At 32.9% G+C, this 17,868-nt stretch overlaps 1 protein-coding gene across 3 annotated transcripts in view; it reads left to right on the top strand.

Annotated features, from left to right (window-relative positions):
- Nucleotides 1-17,868, top strand: part of ckd (cracked) — a 129,766-nt gene that overhangs the window by 91,775 nt on the left and 20,123 nt on the right. For all 3 annotated transcript variants that reach the window (XM_075305012.1, XM_075305014.1, XM_075305013.1), the window contains one exon: nucleotides 4,499-4,822. In XM_075305012.1, coding sequence (XP_075161127.1) covers nucleotides 4,777-4,822 — 46 coding nt within the window. In that variant the 5' untranslated portion in view covers nucleotides 4,499-4,776. The remainder of the gene's footprint in view (nucleotides 1-4,498; nucleotides 4,823-17,868) is intronic.

Below are 17,868 nucleotides of genomic sequence, written 5' to 3'. Positions count from 1 at the left end.
GTACTTTTAGTTAATGTGGTATCACAATGGACTGAATAGTCTAAGTGAGCCTGAATCTTAATCGGGCTGCCACTTTAACCTAACCTAACCTAACCTAGGCACATTTTTTGGCCGATCAAACTTATTATACCCTGACCACTATGTGGTTTAGGGTATAAAAAGTTTAGTTGTGGGTAATAAATTTAAATTTCTGCAAATAGGGCAATAGATTTATGTAAGAGCTACATGTAAGTCTAAATACGATCAGCTAGTACATCAAAATTTGAAATTTGAATAACATAGGTTAATAAATAAGAGTATTATGGCCAAATATGACAAAATCGAGCGATGCATATATATGGGACCTATATCTAAATCTGAACCAATTTGTATAATATTTTGCAAGTATGATTGATACCACAGAAGGTCACTTTGTGTAAAATTTGAGTACGATCACTTAATAAATGAGGCCCCTATGGTCAAAAATAAGGTTATTAGGGGCAAATTTTTCAAAATAGATCGATACATATATATGGGAGCTATATCTAAATTTGAACCGATTTCGATTAAATTTAGCACATACAGTTAGTGCTATAGAAGATTACATTAAGCCAACCTTGGTTACGATCGTTTGATAAATAGGTGTTTTACGGCCAAATTTGGCAAAATCGGGCGATACATATATATGGGAGCTATATCTAAATCTGAACCGATTTCGATGAAATTTTGCAGACTTAAAGGGTGATAAAAAACTTTACTATGTGCAAAATTTGATGACGATCGGTTTGTAAAAAAGCGCAACGTGACACCATTTGTCGAAATCGGGCGATACATATATATGGGAGCTATATATAAATTTGATCCGATTTCTTCCAAATTCAATAGCGTTCGTCCTTGTGCCCAAAAAACACCCTCTAGCAAATTTCATCCAAATCGGTTAATAATTGCGACCGGAATCCTGTGAACAACAAATACATGGACAGACGGACGGACGGACGGACACCAAGCGCTAGATCGACTCAGGAGGTGATTCTGAGTCGATCGGTATATATTTTATGGGGTCTAAAATCAATATTTCTGGTAGGCACATTTTTTGGCCGATCAAACTTATTATACCCTGACCACTATGTGGTTTAGGGTATAAAGAATAAACAAAGGCTTTTAAGAACATGCACGGACGAAAAAGACTGTTTTTCATATGTTTGGGTATAAACATTATATGTTTGGAACTCAAATTTTTAAACACAATATTTTTGAGTGCAAACATATAATGTTCATAAACTAGCATAATATGTTTGGGACATATATGTTAATATGTTAGAACATATTATGTTTGGGACATAAAATGTTTGTAAATATAATATGCTTGGATTCAAACATATATTAATTTAGAAATAGCCCATAAACATATATGTGTTTACAAAGAGAGACAAAGTGTATGCTGGAAGTAAAATAATGAAAGTAACCAATTGGCGCATTACAAATATATATACACAAAGAAATTTTCATTATATATAGGAAAAATACTACGTGTGAATATAAACAGGTATACATTTACATATTATGAGTAAACATATATATGTTGTGATATAATACTTTGCCAAAAATTGTATATGCTTAAGTAAAATATTAAAATGAGTATTCGGAGAGAAAATTCATTCGGAAACAAGATAAAATATATTTGAAAAAAAGAGCATGAGTTTTGTTTATCATTTTCGCATTACGGGCACAATTTTTTTGTTTCGTCAAAACAAATCGGAACGTAGGACGAGTAAGTCAAAATATTCAAACAAAGGTAATTAAAGGGATCTTCATAAAAACTAACGAAAGGGCACTATACACTGAACAAAAAGCATGTCCGGTTCCAAAGATTGTGTCTCCACTTTAACAATTTTTGTATTGATTCCGAACCAAAGAAGCGGAGAATACAAGTAAGGATGCTTTTAAGACACAATTCTCTTTTAAATGGGGTTTTGTGTACTTGACTCTACGAAGCACATTTCAATTTTTCGCTTTTTCAGCTTTTTTTCATATGCTATAAAATGTCCGTTAAAAACAAGACTTCCAGTAGAAATTATGCTATGTTTCAAGTAAAAAATGCCTTTAAAATAAAGTATTGAAAAACATATCCTATTTTTGAATGATTTTTGCCTTGTAGTCAAGATGCAAAAATGCAACAAATTTAAAGACAATTTCATTAATTTTAAAGAATTTTTCTGAATTATTAAAGTCAAGTTGACCTTAGTCCAAAATTTGTTCTTTCATGTTATGATACCCATTTTTAAGTCAAATCACTTAATTATAACGACAACACGACTTCATTGAAAGTATCGACCTTTGAAGATCTATAAAAACAAAGATTAGTTCCTCTTTATTAATGAGTAGTCCAAGAGGAGTTGACGGATTTTTCGAAAAGAAAAGCGGGCATTGAGGTCGAGTTTTGCCGCTAAAATTATTTCTCATTTTAGCGGCAAAACCAGAATAACATTACAACTTTTTCCGGTAAATTGTATTATAACATGGTGGGGAAAGATCCAAAGCAACAATTGAATAAGTTTATTTTCTTTAAAATAAATTATTAAAGAAAAGTAAAAGGGTAAACATGGTCATTTTAACGCGATAATACCAACTTTATACCGGCCTTAAGAATTAAATTAAGTACAAAATTATTCGTTAATAAAAATTCATATCTATTTGTATTTCTAAATTAATGGTGTTACATGCTAGCAAAAAATTGTTCACACCACAATAAATTTATGTGCTGTTGTAAAATTACTGTTTAGAATTTAAATATAATGTGCTTTTGAATGGTTATCGTTAACCTTAAGGTAGAATTGCATACCATGCGTTCAATGCGTACTATGCGTCCGATGATTGAAGAGTTGAAATTTCTCTTTGATATCAAAAGCTCGAATAGTATGTCGCAAACAGAAAAAAATCAACCCTTCCATCAACGCACGGATTGACGCATGGTGTGTAATTCAACCTTTAGGATTCGATGGAAAAATATTTTTATATACTCGAATTCACGTTCTTCTTTTGTAAGAGTTTTTGAATTTCTTCGAAAATTTTAAACTTGTATACAAAAACCTTTATTTGTTATAAAATTTTTATTGTTGCAATAAAAAAATAATATTTGATTTGAACTCAGTCCATTTCGTTTATATCAAGCACTTTTCTTTTCTGACTTTAAGTCTTTTATAAAACACACTTTACAACTTCGTATTAAAAATTTAATATAATAGTATGTAATGCTGAACACCTTTCTGGAACTTCCGAACGAATCTGGAATATATGTTAAAAAATATATTTAAAAAAGAAAAAATGGTGTTGGTCGAAGCAGGGATCGAACCCAGGACCCCTGTCACGCAAGGCGAACGACCAACCACTGCTCCACGCTGTCAACAAATGTATGTTTAACAATGTTATGTTGTTAAACAATGTTATGTTTGCATCGGCTCGTGGGCGCCGCAAGCTATGCTATATAAATATAACTTATAACGATAATTATCTCTTGATGACCATAACAGCTACGTAGCCCAGTGGTTAGTGTGCTGGCTTACAAACTGTGTGGTCCGCTGTTCGAATCCCCGTCCGGCAAAAGGTAAAATTGGAAAAAAATCATAAAATTTAATAATTTCTTCTACAATGTTTGTATTACAGAAAAAGGTGTTAAGAACTAAAAAAACTCATGGAAGTGAAAAAAATGTGAGGCAATATACAATTAGGCACTTCTTTGATCCTTACAAACTGTGTGGTCCGCTGTTCGAATCCCCGTCCGGCAAAAGGTAAAATTAAAATAAAAAAAATCATAAAATTGAATAATTTCTTCTACAATGTTTGTATTACAGAAAAAGGTACTAAAAAATCTCGTGGAAGTGAGAAAGATGTGGGGGAATATACAATTAGGCAGAAACAAAATTTTGAGCATTCAGGTCGAAAACCTATGTTGTTAGCACCTATATTACCTGTTTATTTTCATAATTCATTATGATTGTAAATATATAAATAAATAAATAAAATTTTGAGCACAATATTGTTTGGGAGAATTTTTTTTAAGCATATAATATTTTTGGGTGCAAAATGCTTCCAAACATATTATATGGTCACATAATACATATTGTTTTTTTGGAAGACAACATTATTGAATTTGGATGCAAAAATACAAAATGTTTGGAACTTAGACTACCCAAACATATATTGTTTAGACCAATATGCTTTCAAACATATTATATATTGGTAGAGATCAAACATATAAATGTTTGGGCAATACCCAAAAATGTATATGCTTGAAGCAAAATATGTTTGGGAGTATATGTTACAGAAGCGATTTTTTGTAAGAGTGTATGGAAGAAGCAATTTCATCATCATAGTAAAGAGATACATTGAAATTAGCCCAAGTCTGTACTCCGATTTATTGGGGTCAAAGTGCCGGGTAGTTTCCTCAGTACCGCATACCAATCACATTACACACTATAACAATTTAATCATTCGTGTCCTCATTTGTTTTTCATTTTAGGTAAACCATTGACGCACAAAATGCCACTATCTAGTTCGTAAGAAGCACAGGTACGACTTCTATTGACAATCGAGAAATTTGTCCATAACTTCCAATTGCATTTACTAAATGGCATATACGACGGCGGCAGCGTTAACGACCCTGAATTGACGACGCAGAAGTGAGAGTGAGGCATTGCCAATCAGCCAAAAACAGGTGATTAAAAAACAGCACGCGCACGCGTACTCTCTACCCCGTAAGCGACGAAGGCCTGTACAGTTGAAAATCTATGGACTAAAATGGATTACAGTTATCGATTTTTATGGCTCTTCTGCATTTTATTCGGTAAGTGTAGCTGTTGGTGGAAGACCACGAGTACCGTAGGTCGCCACGGCATATTCAATTATTTATTTATTTATTTGCTTATGTGATCTACTAACCCAATAACATGAAGCAAAATAAGCCGCACAATTTGTATTCACACCATGAGATACACTCCAAAAAAATTGCATGTATACAAAATTTGTCATTATGTTTGTAACGCATCGAAATGTTGGTGTGAGACCATATGAGATTATATACTCTACTCTGGATTGTTGTAAATTTCTGAGTCGTTGTAGAGATTCAAGGGAAAATGTTAGCCTAAGCTGTCTACTAAAGGTCTGCACAAGTATGCTTGAAAGCGATTTCAAATGGCTTGGATTTTTTATAGAACATGCAGAACATCAGCGCTTCGCTAAACAAACCGAACAAATACATCGTTCGACGGCAGCATGGCTTGAAAACACAAGCACAACAAAAGGCAATCGAAATCAAAGATTATAGATTTGAGGAAGATAGGAAATTGGCTTGCGTCATACCAAATGTTGCATTTACCACATTACTTTAATACATGGTTGTAATCTTTTTGTTGTTTTTCGTTTTTATATTTTAAATGAAAAATTGAATTTTCTTAATGAAACAATGTTAAATTTTAGGCAACAACAAAAAAAATTACATTTTCCCCTTTATGGAAATTTATTTCGTGCACTTAATTTCTTTTTATTTGCATTTTAATGTTATGTCAATACTTGTCGTATATGCGTTTGGTTCGAGTATTAAACTAATCTGGTAAATGGTTCGATCTCCTCAGTAGCTAATTTCCTATCTTCCTCAAATCTATAATCTCTGACCTTCGGACCTTTACTGTCTACTTATGTATTTCGGACAATAAGGCTGCTACCACAGAAGAATATGATCGGGTGAGTTCAACGGTAAAAAACTAGAGTCGTCTATATGCTATGGGTATTTTTAGTTAATGTGGTATCACAATGGACTGGTTAGTCTGAATGAGCCTGGAATAAAACGGGCGGCCACTTAAACCGGGCTGTTTTACTAATCTTATTAGCCTCCGAATAACAAGTAATAACGGCTTGTAATTTTACACACTTACTTCTTATTGTAGATACACTGAAAAAAAGCATACCAGGTTCCAAAGATTTTGTCTTCACTTTAAAAAATTTGTTATTGATTCCGAGCCAAAGAAGCGGAGAATACAAGTAAGGATACTTTTAAGACACAATTCTCTTTTAAAATCGGGTTTTGTGTACTTGCTTCTAGGAAGCAAATTTTAATTTTTCGCCTTTTCAGCTTTTTTTCTTCATATGCTATCAAAGTCCTTTAAAAACAAATTAACGACGACTTTATTTTCCAAATTAAGACTCGACTTCTAGTAGAAATTATGCTGTGTTTCAAGTAAAAAAGTCTTTAAAATAAAGTGTTGAAAAACATGTCCTATATTTGAACGATTTTTTGCTTTGTAGTCAAGATGCAAAAAGACAACAAATTTAAAGACAATTTCATTAAATTTAAAGATTTTTTCTAAATTATTAAAGTCAAGTTGACCTTAGCCCAAACATTTTTTCTTTCATGTTATGATATCCATTTTTAATTATAAGGACAATAGGACTTCATTGAAAAGTTTATCGACCTTTGGTCAAGGAAAAAAACTTTATACTAGAGAAATGCGTCTTCTATGCTAAGCAAAATTTGCATTCGTATTTTAAAGACATGAAATCTTTGACCTCACGACAATATTTTTTTCAGTGTATGGGCAATGGTGCATATCGATAACAACCAACCACCCCAAAAAATTATCCATATCAGTCCATAATTTCCCAGCAAAAAAAATTGGAAGTTCTTCTCAAGGAACAACTTTAAAAGAACTTCAAAAAATGCTCTCCCAAAGATGTTCTTTATTTTAACAGCACAGGAAGTTCGTTTGGGTCAATTTGTTTATAACTCGCTTTTTTATATTTTTAATGGGAAATTTATTTTTTTATACCCTCCACCATAGGATGGGGGTATATTAACTTTGTCATTCCGTTTGTAACACATCGAAATATTGCTCTAAGACCCCATAAAGTATATATATTCTGGGTCGTGGTGAAATTCTGGGTCGATCTAAGCATGTCCATCCGTCCGTCCGACTGTCCGTCCGTCTGTGGAAATCACGCTAACTTCCGAACGAAACAAGCTATCGACCTGAAACTTGGCACAAGTAGTTGTCATTGACGTAGGTCGGATGGTATTGGAAATCGGCCATATCGGACCACGTTTACGTATAGCCCCCATATAAACCGATCCCCAAATTTGGCTTGGGGAGCCTCCCGGAGCAGCAAAATTCATCCGATCCGGTTGAAATTTGGTACCTGATGTTACTATACGGCCTCTAACAACCATGCAAAAATTGGTCCATATCGGTCCATAATTATATATAGCTCCCATATAAACCGATCCCCAGATTTGACCTCCGGAGCCTCTTGGAGGGGAAAAATTCATCCGATCCGGTTGAAATGTGGTACCTGATGTTAGTATACGGTCTCTAACAACCATGCAAAAATTGGTCCATATCGGTCCATAATTATATAGCCCCATATAAACCGATCCCCAGATTTGACCTCCGGAGCCTCTTGGAGGGGCAAAATTCATCCGATCCTGTTGAAATCTGGTACCTGATGTTAGTATACGGCCTCTAACAACCATGCAAAAATTGGTCCATATCGGTTCATAATTATATATAGCTCCCATATAAACCGATCCCCAGATTTGAACTCCGGAGCCTCTTGGGGGAGCAAAATTCATCCGATCCAATTGAAATTTAGTACGTGGTGTTAGTATATAGTCTCTAACAACCATGCAAAAATTGGTCCATATCGGTTCATAATTATATATAGCTCCCATATAAACCGATCCCCAGATTTGACCTCAGGAGCCTCTTGGAGGAGCGAAATTCATCCGATCCAGTTGAAATTTGGTACATGGTGTTAGTATATGGTATCTAACAACCATGCAAAAATTGGTCCATATCGGTCCATAATTATATATAGCAAAAGTCACCCGATGCGGTTGAAATTTGGTACATTTTGTCAATATATGGCCTCTAACAGCCATGTAAAAATTGGTCAATATCGGTCTTTAGTTATATATAGCCGATGACTTATTACACAAAAATTGGTCCATATCGCCAAAAATAATCTACCAAAACTTTATTTCCATAGAAAATTTTGTCAAATTTTATTACTATAGAAAGTTGTGTCAAAATTTCATTTCTATAGAAAGTTGTGTCAAACGTTTATTTCTATAGAAATGTTTGTCAAAATTTTATTTCCATAGAAAGTTTTGTCAAAATTTTATTTTTATAGAAAATTTTGTAAAAAATTTATTTCTGTAGAAAATTTTGTCAACATTTTATTTCTATACAAAATTTTGTCAACATTTTACTTCCATAGAAAATTTTGTCAACATTTTATTTCTATAGAAAAATTTGTCAAGTTTTTATTTCTATAGAAAATTTTGTCAAACTATATTATATACGTATTTAATCGGCCTTTTTTTGTTTAATATATACCCCGTATGGACTAACTTACAATTTAGAAGACAGTGTTAAAAAGTTTTACGATACCTTGCCATCGGCAAGTGTTATCGCAACCCAATTAATTCGATTGTGGATGACAGCCTTTAGTAGAAGTTCCTACGCAATCCATGGTGGAGGGTACATAAGATTCGACCTGGCCGAACTTACGGCCGTATATACTTGTTTTTTTTTTGTGTTTCAAAGAGGTTGAAAACAGATTAAGAATTAATTAAATGGTACAAATTATTTAAGTTTAGCCGAAAAAAATTCTAAATCCTTTGTAGAAAAATTTCGAATTTTTGAAAATATTTGATCACAAAAGTTCCAGACAAGCGTTATAATGCATTACAAATCATAAAAAAATTAAAAATTATTTATTTGTCAAAATATCACAAAATTTCTTGTTTGACATCCAAAACTCTGAATTCGCCTCACACCTTAAGAAGTGATGCAAACTCAGTGCAGCGGCTGTTGAAATGGTGGACATCCGTCCTATGACAAGCCCATGTTAAATTCATCGCTTCTGCGTCAATTTGACACCACTTCCGGATCCAAAAAGAACATTTTCACTACTTTTTGGCGATACTTTTTTTGCTTGGTAGATATATCCCCGTAAAAAATTATATACATACTTAAAGTTTTAGTCACAGAAAATATAAATATTTTGCAAAATTATATTTTAGCTATATGTCAAAATAAAATTAAGATAGTTTGATTAACTAATACGATATAGCAGTGCCCTTATTTATTAGAACTTTCTGTAATCGGCGAGGCACAGAACATACCAAGTTGTTCAGAGTTGCCATATCGATTTTTCCCATTCCGACGTAGTTGCAGACTTCAGTTCTTTGGGTGTTGTATATTGCTTGGACTTTGCAAATACCTTAGCGGATAATATGCCCCAGAGATCTTCTATAGGATTTAGATCGGGACTTAGCGCTGGCCAGTAAAGGCATATCACGAGACTTAAAAAAGTTTTTTGTGGGGCATGCAACATGGATGGGAGCATTATCTTGTTGGAAAGTCCAAACTTCACCATATAACTCATCTGCAAAGTATATTAAATTGTTCTCCCATAAATCGACAACTGTAATTGCATCTTCATTTGAGGTAAAACGCTTGCCAGCAAGGATTTTTTTTAGATTAGGGAACAAGTAAAAGTCACTGGGAGCTAAATCAGGAGAATAAGGTGGGTGGTCAAGCAACTCGTACTTTAATTCGTTGATTTTAGCCATTGTTAAAACACTCTTGTGCGCTGGTGCGTTGTCTTGATGAAAAAGTATTTTTTTTTTTTTTGTATTGTAAGCCAGGACGTTTTTCTCGAATTTGTACATTTAATTGATCCAAAAGGTTGCAATAGTACTCTGAATTTATTGTTTTACCTTTTTGTAGATAGTCAATCAATAAAATACCTTTGTCCCAAAGTCCCAAAAAACCATTGTCATAACCTAACCAGCCGATTGAATTGTTTTAGCCTTCTTTGGGGCACTTCCTCCAGCTTCAGTCCATTGTTTGGATTGTTCTTTTGTCTCTGGAGTATAGTGGTGGATCCATGTCTCATCAACAGTTATGAAACAACGCTTAATATCCATTTTATTTCACTTAAAACGATCCAAACAAGCTTGAGAAATGTTCATTCATATGCGTTTTTGATCGACTGTTAACAAATGCGACACCCATCTTGCAGAAAGCTTTTTCATCTGTAGTTCTTCATGCAAAATTAAATGGATTCGATCATTTGAGATGCCCATGATATTAGCAATTTCACGCTCTTTTATTCGTCGGTCATTTAATACCATATCATGCACTTTGGCTACAATTTCTGCTGTTGTTGCTGTTTTTGGACGTCCACTACGTGGTTCATTTTCAATGCTTGTACGACCACGTTTAAATTCAGCAACCCAATTTTTATACCCTTCACCACTACTGTGGTACAGGGTATAATAAGTTTGTGCATTTGTATGTAAAGCCAAGAAATAGTGGTCATAGACCCATCTTTTAGTATACCGATCGGCTTAGAATTAAATTCTGAGTCGATTTAGCGATGTCCGTCTGTCCGTCTGTCTGTCTGCCCGTCCGTCCGTCTGTCTGTATATGTAATTTTGTGCACAAAGTACAGCTCGCAATTTAAGTCCGATCGTCCTCAAATTTGGCATAGGGCCGTTTCTTGGGACAGAGACAATCGCTATTGGTTTTGGAAAAAATCGGTTCAGATTTAGATATAGCTGCCATATATATTTATCCCCGATTTGGTCATAGTTAGCGTGTTTATCAACCGATTTTCTTGAAATACCGTACATCCAAATATTTTATGAATCTCGAAAATCTTGCAAAATATCAGCCAAATCGGTTCAGATTTAGATATAGCTCCCATATATATCTTTCGTCCGATTTAGACTCTTATGACCACAGATGCCAAAGTTTACTACCGATCTTCGTGAAATTTTGCACAGAGGGTAGAATTGACATTCTACCAATGCTTGGTAAATTTGATTGAAATCGGCTCAGATTTAGATATAGCTCCCATATATATCTTTCGTCCGATTTGAACTTATATGGCCACAAAAGCCAGAGTTTTGCCGTGATTTGCTTCACATTTTGCACAAGGGGTACGTTTAATAGTATCGTTAAGTGTGTCAAATTTTGTTAAAATCGCTTCAGATTTAGATATAGCTCCTATATATATATCTTTCGTCCGATTTGGACTTATATGGCCTCAAAAGCCAAAGTTTTGCCCTGACTTGCTTCAAATTTTGCACAAGGAGTACGTTTAATAGTATCGTTAAGTGTATCAAATTTTGTTAAAATCGGTTCAGATTTAGATATAGCTCCTATATATATATCTTTCGCCCGATTTGGACTTATATGGTCTCAAAAGCCAGAGTTTTGCCCTGACTTACTTCAAATTTTGCACAAGCGGTACTTTTAACGATACTATTGTATGTGCCAATTATGGTCAAAATCGATTCAAATTTAGATATGGCTCCCATATATATCTTTCGTCCGATTTGAACTTATATGGCCTCAAAATCCAGGGGTTTGCCGTGATTTGCTTCAAATTTCGTACAAGGAGTGCGTTTAGTAGTATCGGTAATTGTGCCAAATTTGGTTGAAATCGGTTCAGATTTAGATAAAGCTCCATATATATCTTTCGTCCGATTTGAACTTATATGGCCTCAAAAGCCAGAGTTTTGCCCTGATTTGCTTCAAATTTTGCATAAGGAGTACGTTTAATAGCATCATTAAGAATACCAAATACCAAATGCTTAGACGGCATTTTGACAACTGAAGAGTAAATTCCAAAATCAAAATAGGAGCAACATTCTACACACACACACACCTTCAAAATGAGGGGTGTTCAGGTTTTTTAAAAGCAAAATTGAAAGAAATACGTCAAGTTTATATTGACCAAATTTTGACCGTATCACCTTTTATGGCTCCCATATCTTCCGTCCTATTTGCACTCATATGACCAGGGGGGCCAAAGTTATACTCCCATTTACGTGAAATTTCGCATAGATAGCAGAATTATTATTCTAACTATACATGTCAAATTTAGTCAAAATCGGTTCAGATTATATATAGCTCCCATATACACGTACACCAGAGTTGGGGAAATATGGTAGACTGTTACACATTTTAGACCCATTTTCAATGGAAGTTTCCTCCAATTAACTGGATAGCGTTAGCCGATTTAAATTTTAATTCTAAAGATTTTGTAGAAGTAACAAATTGTCTCCTTTATATAGCTTCCAGCAAATGTGAAGTTGTTGAGATGTAACACAAATTTTGGCCTACATAGGGGTGAAGGGTATAATATAGTCGGCACCGCCCGACTTTAGACTTTAGTTACTTGTTTACTATTGCATATGAAGGAGCACTTTCTCCTAACACATTCACCTTTTTTATGTAAATATTTAATGACAGCACGCATTTCTAATTTTTTTGAACACCTGTTTCTATATGAAGGAGTTGCCAGATCGAAACAAAATTTAACATGTGTTCATAACAGAGATGTAAGTTTTTGTGCTAGGCTAAGAAGTTTCCGAACTGCCCTCGTATATCTTTGCGTTCATTTTAGTGGGGACAAAACATATTTTAGAATTTCCTCATGCTCCAAAAACTTCCCATACCATAAGAGATCCGCCCTCGTGGGTGCGTTTATAGCCAGTTTGACGAGGGTACCGACAATCTCGCCAATATTTGTGATGGCCATCAGGACCATCCAAACTGAATTTTTTTCGTCGCTAAATATAACCAAAACTAGTATTTTTCAGCAAAAGAAATACGAGCATTTTTGTGGTGTTGTGTTAACCGCGGAATAATATTTTCGTATTTTAGTCCTATATCGTGCTTGATAATTTGCTGAATTCGTTGTCTAGTCACATTCAGACCCAACTCTACTTTTATTTCTCTGCAGCTCATATTTTCATTGGCAGCAAGATGGCGAATATGTCGCTTTGTCATTTGGTCAACGGTTGGAATGCGCCCACTGCGTTAAGCACAACCACAGTTTGTGGGATTTTAAAAAAAAATTGCTAATCGTATTGCGGTGTCGATTTGTCGATGCAATTTATCCAATTTTTTTGCCAGCTAGGTCCATTCCGATAATTTTTCCGCGTTCTTCCTCTGAAAGTTCACTTCCTCGAGGCATTTTTCACCAAAGAGATAAAGAGAAGAAAGAATATAAATGTAACTCACCACAACCTATATTTATTATTCACAACGAAACTGTAATGAGCCTGTGCACTCTTCAGCGAAAAAATGTAAATGATGTACAATGCACATATAACTATTTGCTATTGAACTTCTAATTTTCATTACAAATTTCATATAATGGTAATGTGATGGTTTCTAGTGATTTTGTCAATAATTCTGAACATTTTTTAAACTTAATGAATTCGTCCTTCTGTTTGTTGACATTTTATATGTGATTTTATTTCCATATTTTGAGATTTCCACAAAACATTGTTAAAACCATGACAATTTTATGTCCTGGTGTACTTTTTAACTTCAAATCACCAAATTATAACCTCTCATAAAATAGGAGAAAAAATGAACTAAAAGGAATGAATCAATTCATTGGCGCCAAATCATGACCATTGTAACCATACTGTAGTTCAGTCTTACTTTTTTAGAAAATTTTCTTTTGCTTTAGTTCATAATGAATGTACGTGTACGGCCATTGGACTTTATACCTACGTTTAGTTCATAAAATATTTGAGACATACAAAAAGGAAAATTTCATTGGGCTGTGGAAAATTTTGAAAAATAAAACTTAACTACAAACAAATATTTTTCTGCAATAAAAATAAGTTAAATTTAGGTTTAGTTTAACTACACTGAAAAAACAATCAACCCTTTTCCATTGCAAAATGAACTAAACTGTAGTAATATTGACCATGATTTAGCCCTTAAGATTTTTTTCAACTTGTCTAGTTTATAATTCTCTTAACTTTTAGTTCATCTATGGCATTGTATTTTACTTCAATTTTACAACACTATAAGATTTGTATAATCCTACCAAGTTAAAAAGTCAGTATTATTTTGGTTAACTTTATTATTTTTTAGGAAACCCGATAATAAAATTAGATTAACAGTCTCTTTAAAATGCCGACGACTAAACTATTTTTAAATCAATCATTCCACGCTACAGAGAAATTAAATAATTAAAAGAATACCAAACCGTTATACTATTATGAAAATTTCCATACATTAAAAGTAAACTTTCTTTAAGCAAAAGTACTTTATTATAAAAACTTATTATGAAAGTTCTTAAGACAATGTTTTTTTTTTTTGCCACGTGGAACAAGAAAGTAGTTTATTTTAACTCGCTGTTTGGACATGAACTTCTCCTTAGTTTTTTATTCATCGTAAGTATATTTTCACATATCTTGCTGAAAAAAATGGAAGGAGTAATGAAAATTGTTAAAAATTAACACCATGTAATAAAATATAATTTTTTTAATTCTTTATATTAGCTTGTAACTTACCATATTTGGTGTCATTTTATCAAATGGTGTAAGAAATTTAACTTTTCTTAGATAAACGTATCTCATAAAATGTGTACCGGAAAGAATTAGAGTAATAATGAAGTAAGCTATATTAACTCATAAAACTGTGTTGTTATTGATAAATAGGTATATTATAGGTAAAAACCCAAAGTTTTAATATAAAATTTACCAATTCTCTATTAAATTGGACGCTGAGCGGAAACATAAAAGGTTGTCCGAATTCATTTGGTTTTACTCGGAAATTGAATATTTATTTTTTACATTAAATAAAAACATTAAATTAGTTTCCAAAAAATCTAAAAAATAATAATAAGCTTAAAAAACTAAATATTCTGGTTAAAAGAAAGTTAGAGAAAACTTACCAATTCACTATTAAATTATAAGCAAAGCAGTAATAAAAATGTTTCCAAATTGTTAAGGAGTTATTCTGAAATTGTGGTTTTTTCATTAAAAATATTAAATTGGTTTCCAAAAATTTTGATTAAAGAAATACTAAAATAAGGTATTAAAACCTGTAATTTTGATGATTAAAAGGTCATAAAAACGTAAATATTCTAGTTAAAAGAAAGCCAATTTTTAAAAGAAAACTTACTAATTCATTCAAAAAATTAGCTGAAGAAACAAAAAACAAAACCTTTTTTATTTGAGTGCCGGAGCACACATGAAACTCGGCACTTTTTAAAAAGAGCGTGCCGATATGACAGCTCCGCTCACAAGTGCCAACGAAATGAGCAGCTCTTTTCAAAAACTCGTGTAACTGTAAAATGAGGGAAAATTTCTCTAATATCATGCAGTTTTTATCGGCGCTTCTCTCAAATATCATACAGTTTGCTTCGGCGTCACTCAATTTAGTTTAGAACCTACTTTGCAATAACAAATGTTCTTTTATATAAATGTTTTCATTCCATTAAATTTTTTGGCAGACAAAGACAATAAACTTGAGGAAGATAGGAAATTGGCTTGCGTCATGCCAAATGTTGCATTTACCATGTTAGTTCAATACATGTTTGTAATTTTTTTAGTTGCTTTTTTTCCTTTTTCCCCTTAAAGGTGGGTTCGAGTTTAGCCGCTAAAATCGTAATTTCTTCACTAAAGTGAAAACTAAATCTGTAAAAAAGGCACAAAATTATACATATTTGTTGCAGAAAATTATACATATTTGTTGCAAAATCTAGCTGATAGAAAAAAAACACCAAGTGCAGATTTGGATTCAGCGTCCCAAATAACCTTAAAAACGAGATTCAGTTCTAAATCAACAGAACTACTGTTCCCCTGCGTAATTCGCCGTTGTCATATTTTCAAACCAATGAAGATACTGGTGAAGCTGTTTACAAAAAATGTAATCGATCAATGAAATCATTAAAACTTTCAAATCTAAAGCGGCATCTTTTACAAATTCATCAAATAAAAAGAGATGAGAATGGAAAAAAAAGAAGCAAATAAAAGTTGCACTAAATAAAGAAAAATTGCTAAGAGCTTTCATTGGATTGGTCACAGAAGATGGAATATCATTTAATGTTCTAACATACACTCTCCAAATATGAAAAATATTTTGGATCCTATATGTGAAAGTCTCGGAAATGTCGATAACTAAAGGAAAATATTTTGCTAATGAAACTTAATTCCTCATTTCTGGACAGAAGCATTAAGTCGCTGTCTTTAATAGCAAATGTATAAAATATACATTATTTACTGTTACTTAGTTTGTTTTTTGTTATATTTATATTTTTGCAATAAAAACAAATTAATTAAAAACATACAAAGTGGCTTACTATCGTGGTTTAATATTTAGAGGGTTACATACACATTGTATACGAACACAATTAAAAATCAAATCAGAACTCACAAAGTACTTTGTGAGTTCTGGTACAAGGAACTAGTTTTGTTCCAGAATGTAGCCACACATCGAGTAAAGTGTAGTAGTTCTACTTCTGATTACGTTCAATGGGTTTGAGTGGCGAATTTAACATGGGCATGTCCTACGCGGGTATGAATTGCCCCCATTTCGATTACTGATTCACCGTATCGGAACCAGTTGTTTAGTTATTTGAGTTGTGAGTAGAACGAAACCATTGAGCAATGGTTCCTAAACGATTACATTGTAATCATATATGGTCAAATGTTTAAATAACTTCAAAAGTTCAGAAAAATATTTGTTTTTTTTTTTAATTAAGTTTTTATTTATTTAATAAAAATAATTAGTATAAAATATAAACCTTGAAAAAAAATGAATACAAAAAGTTTGGCTTAAATAAATAATAAATTTGAGTTGTTCCGCTCCAATTTTAAGTTACCCTTTTTCTGAAATTGGATTGCGTTGCTGATTGGGAAACTTCGGTCACTGGAATGGAATCTAAAATTTAGAAAAATATTATAATTTCTTAATATAACTAACAATTGACGTACTTACCAAATATATGAAACAAAAACGATCCGTACCAAACGTAGAGAAAGACTGACAAATACGTTTTGTTTTTTATTTTTCACCGTTGAATTACGGTACTCTCAGAATTCTTAAATGGTTTTTTTTATAGATTACTTTGTATGCAGAAAGGAGTTAGTATACCAAATTATTGGCGAAGAACCAACTACATTGTGCAGAATGATACCTCCAACACCACAGGGGTATTTGCCTGTCTCCATTCATTTCATTTGTATTTCAACTTAAAAAAAACATATGACATCACCAATTTCAATTTGCGTCACACATACTACCATAGACCAAGGAAGGTATAGCCCAAGGCAGATTTAGTAAGGTAGTTTTAGTATTACAAAAACAAAAATGTCAGTCGCCATATTGAAACTTTGATTGTCAGTCAAATTGAATTAACAATATATTCAACAAGTTGGAAATTTAAAATAGAGAAAATCTGGAAATGATCGATGTATGCTTCGAAATATGATACGGTCTACAAGAATAATTGAAGTAATTCTTACCATCAATGATGAGGATAATTTATTTCGATACTTTTCTGTCATAAATTTAAAGCAAATTGAAAATTCAAAATTTTTGGTATAAAATAATTTTATTTTGAATTTGTATTTTTATTTGTCACAATGGTCTATTAAACATTGGCGTAGCTAGCAACATTTTCGTAGGGGGTAAAAGCTACGATGTGAGCCCATTGTGAAGATACCTCAAAAAGAGAAAAAATAAATTCTTATAGATGGGAAGAAACCATAATATTTAATTGAATGATATATAATCATGATTTGAAGAAATACTGAATGGTATTTGGTAGGGGGAGATGAAAAACCCATAAAACCCCTTTAGCTACGCCTATGCCATTAAGCAGATACCGACAATCAAAGTTCTGCTCAAATGAAAAAATTGTAATCATCTGATAGCTTGCAACTACTTCCTAAATATACCTTGGTATAGCCAACGAAAGTAAATTCACAGCGCTGTAGTTTGTCTGCACACCGTAGATGGCTCTTTTTCTTTTTCTGCAATTGAGTGATTTTTAAATTTGGCTTTAATT

The sequence above is a fragment of the Haematobia irritans genome, chromosome 4 (assembly GCF_050003625.1).
Source record: "Haematobia irritans isolate KBUSLIRL chromosome 4, ASM5000362v1, whole genome shotgun sequence".
NCBI lineage: Eukaryota > Metazoa > Arthropoda > Insecta > Diptera > Muscidae > Haematobia > Haematobia irritans.
This window is presented reverse-complemented; position numbering and strand designations above follow the sequence as displayed.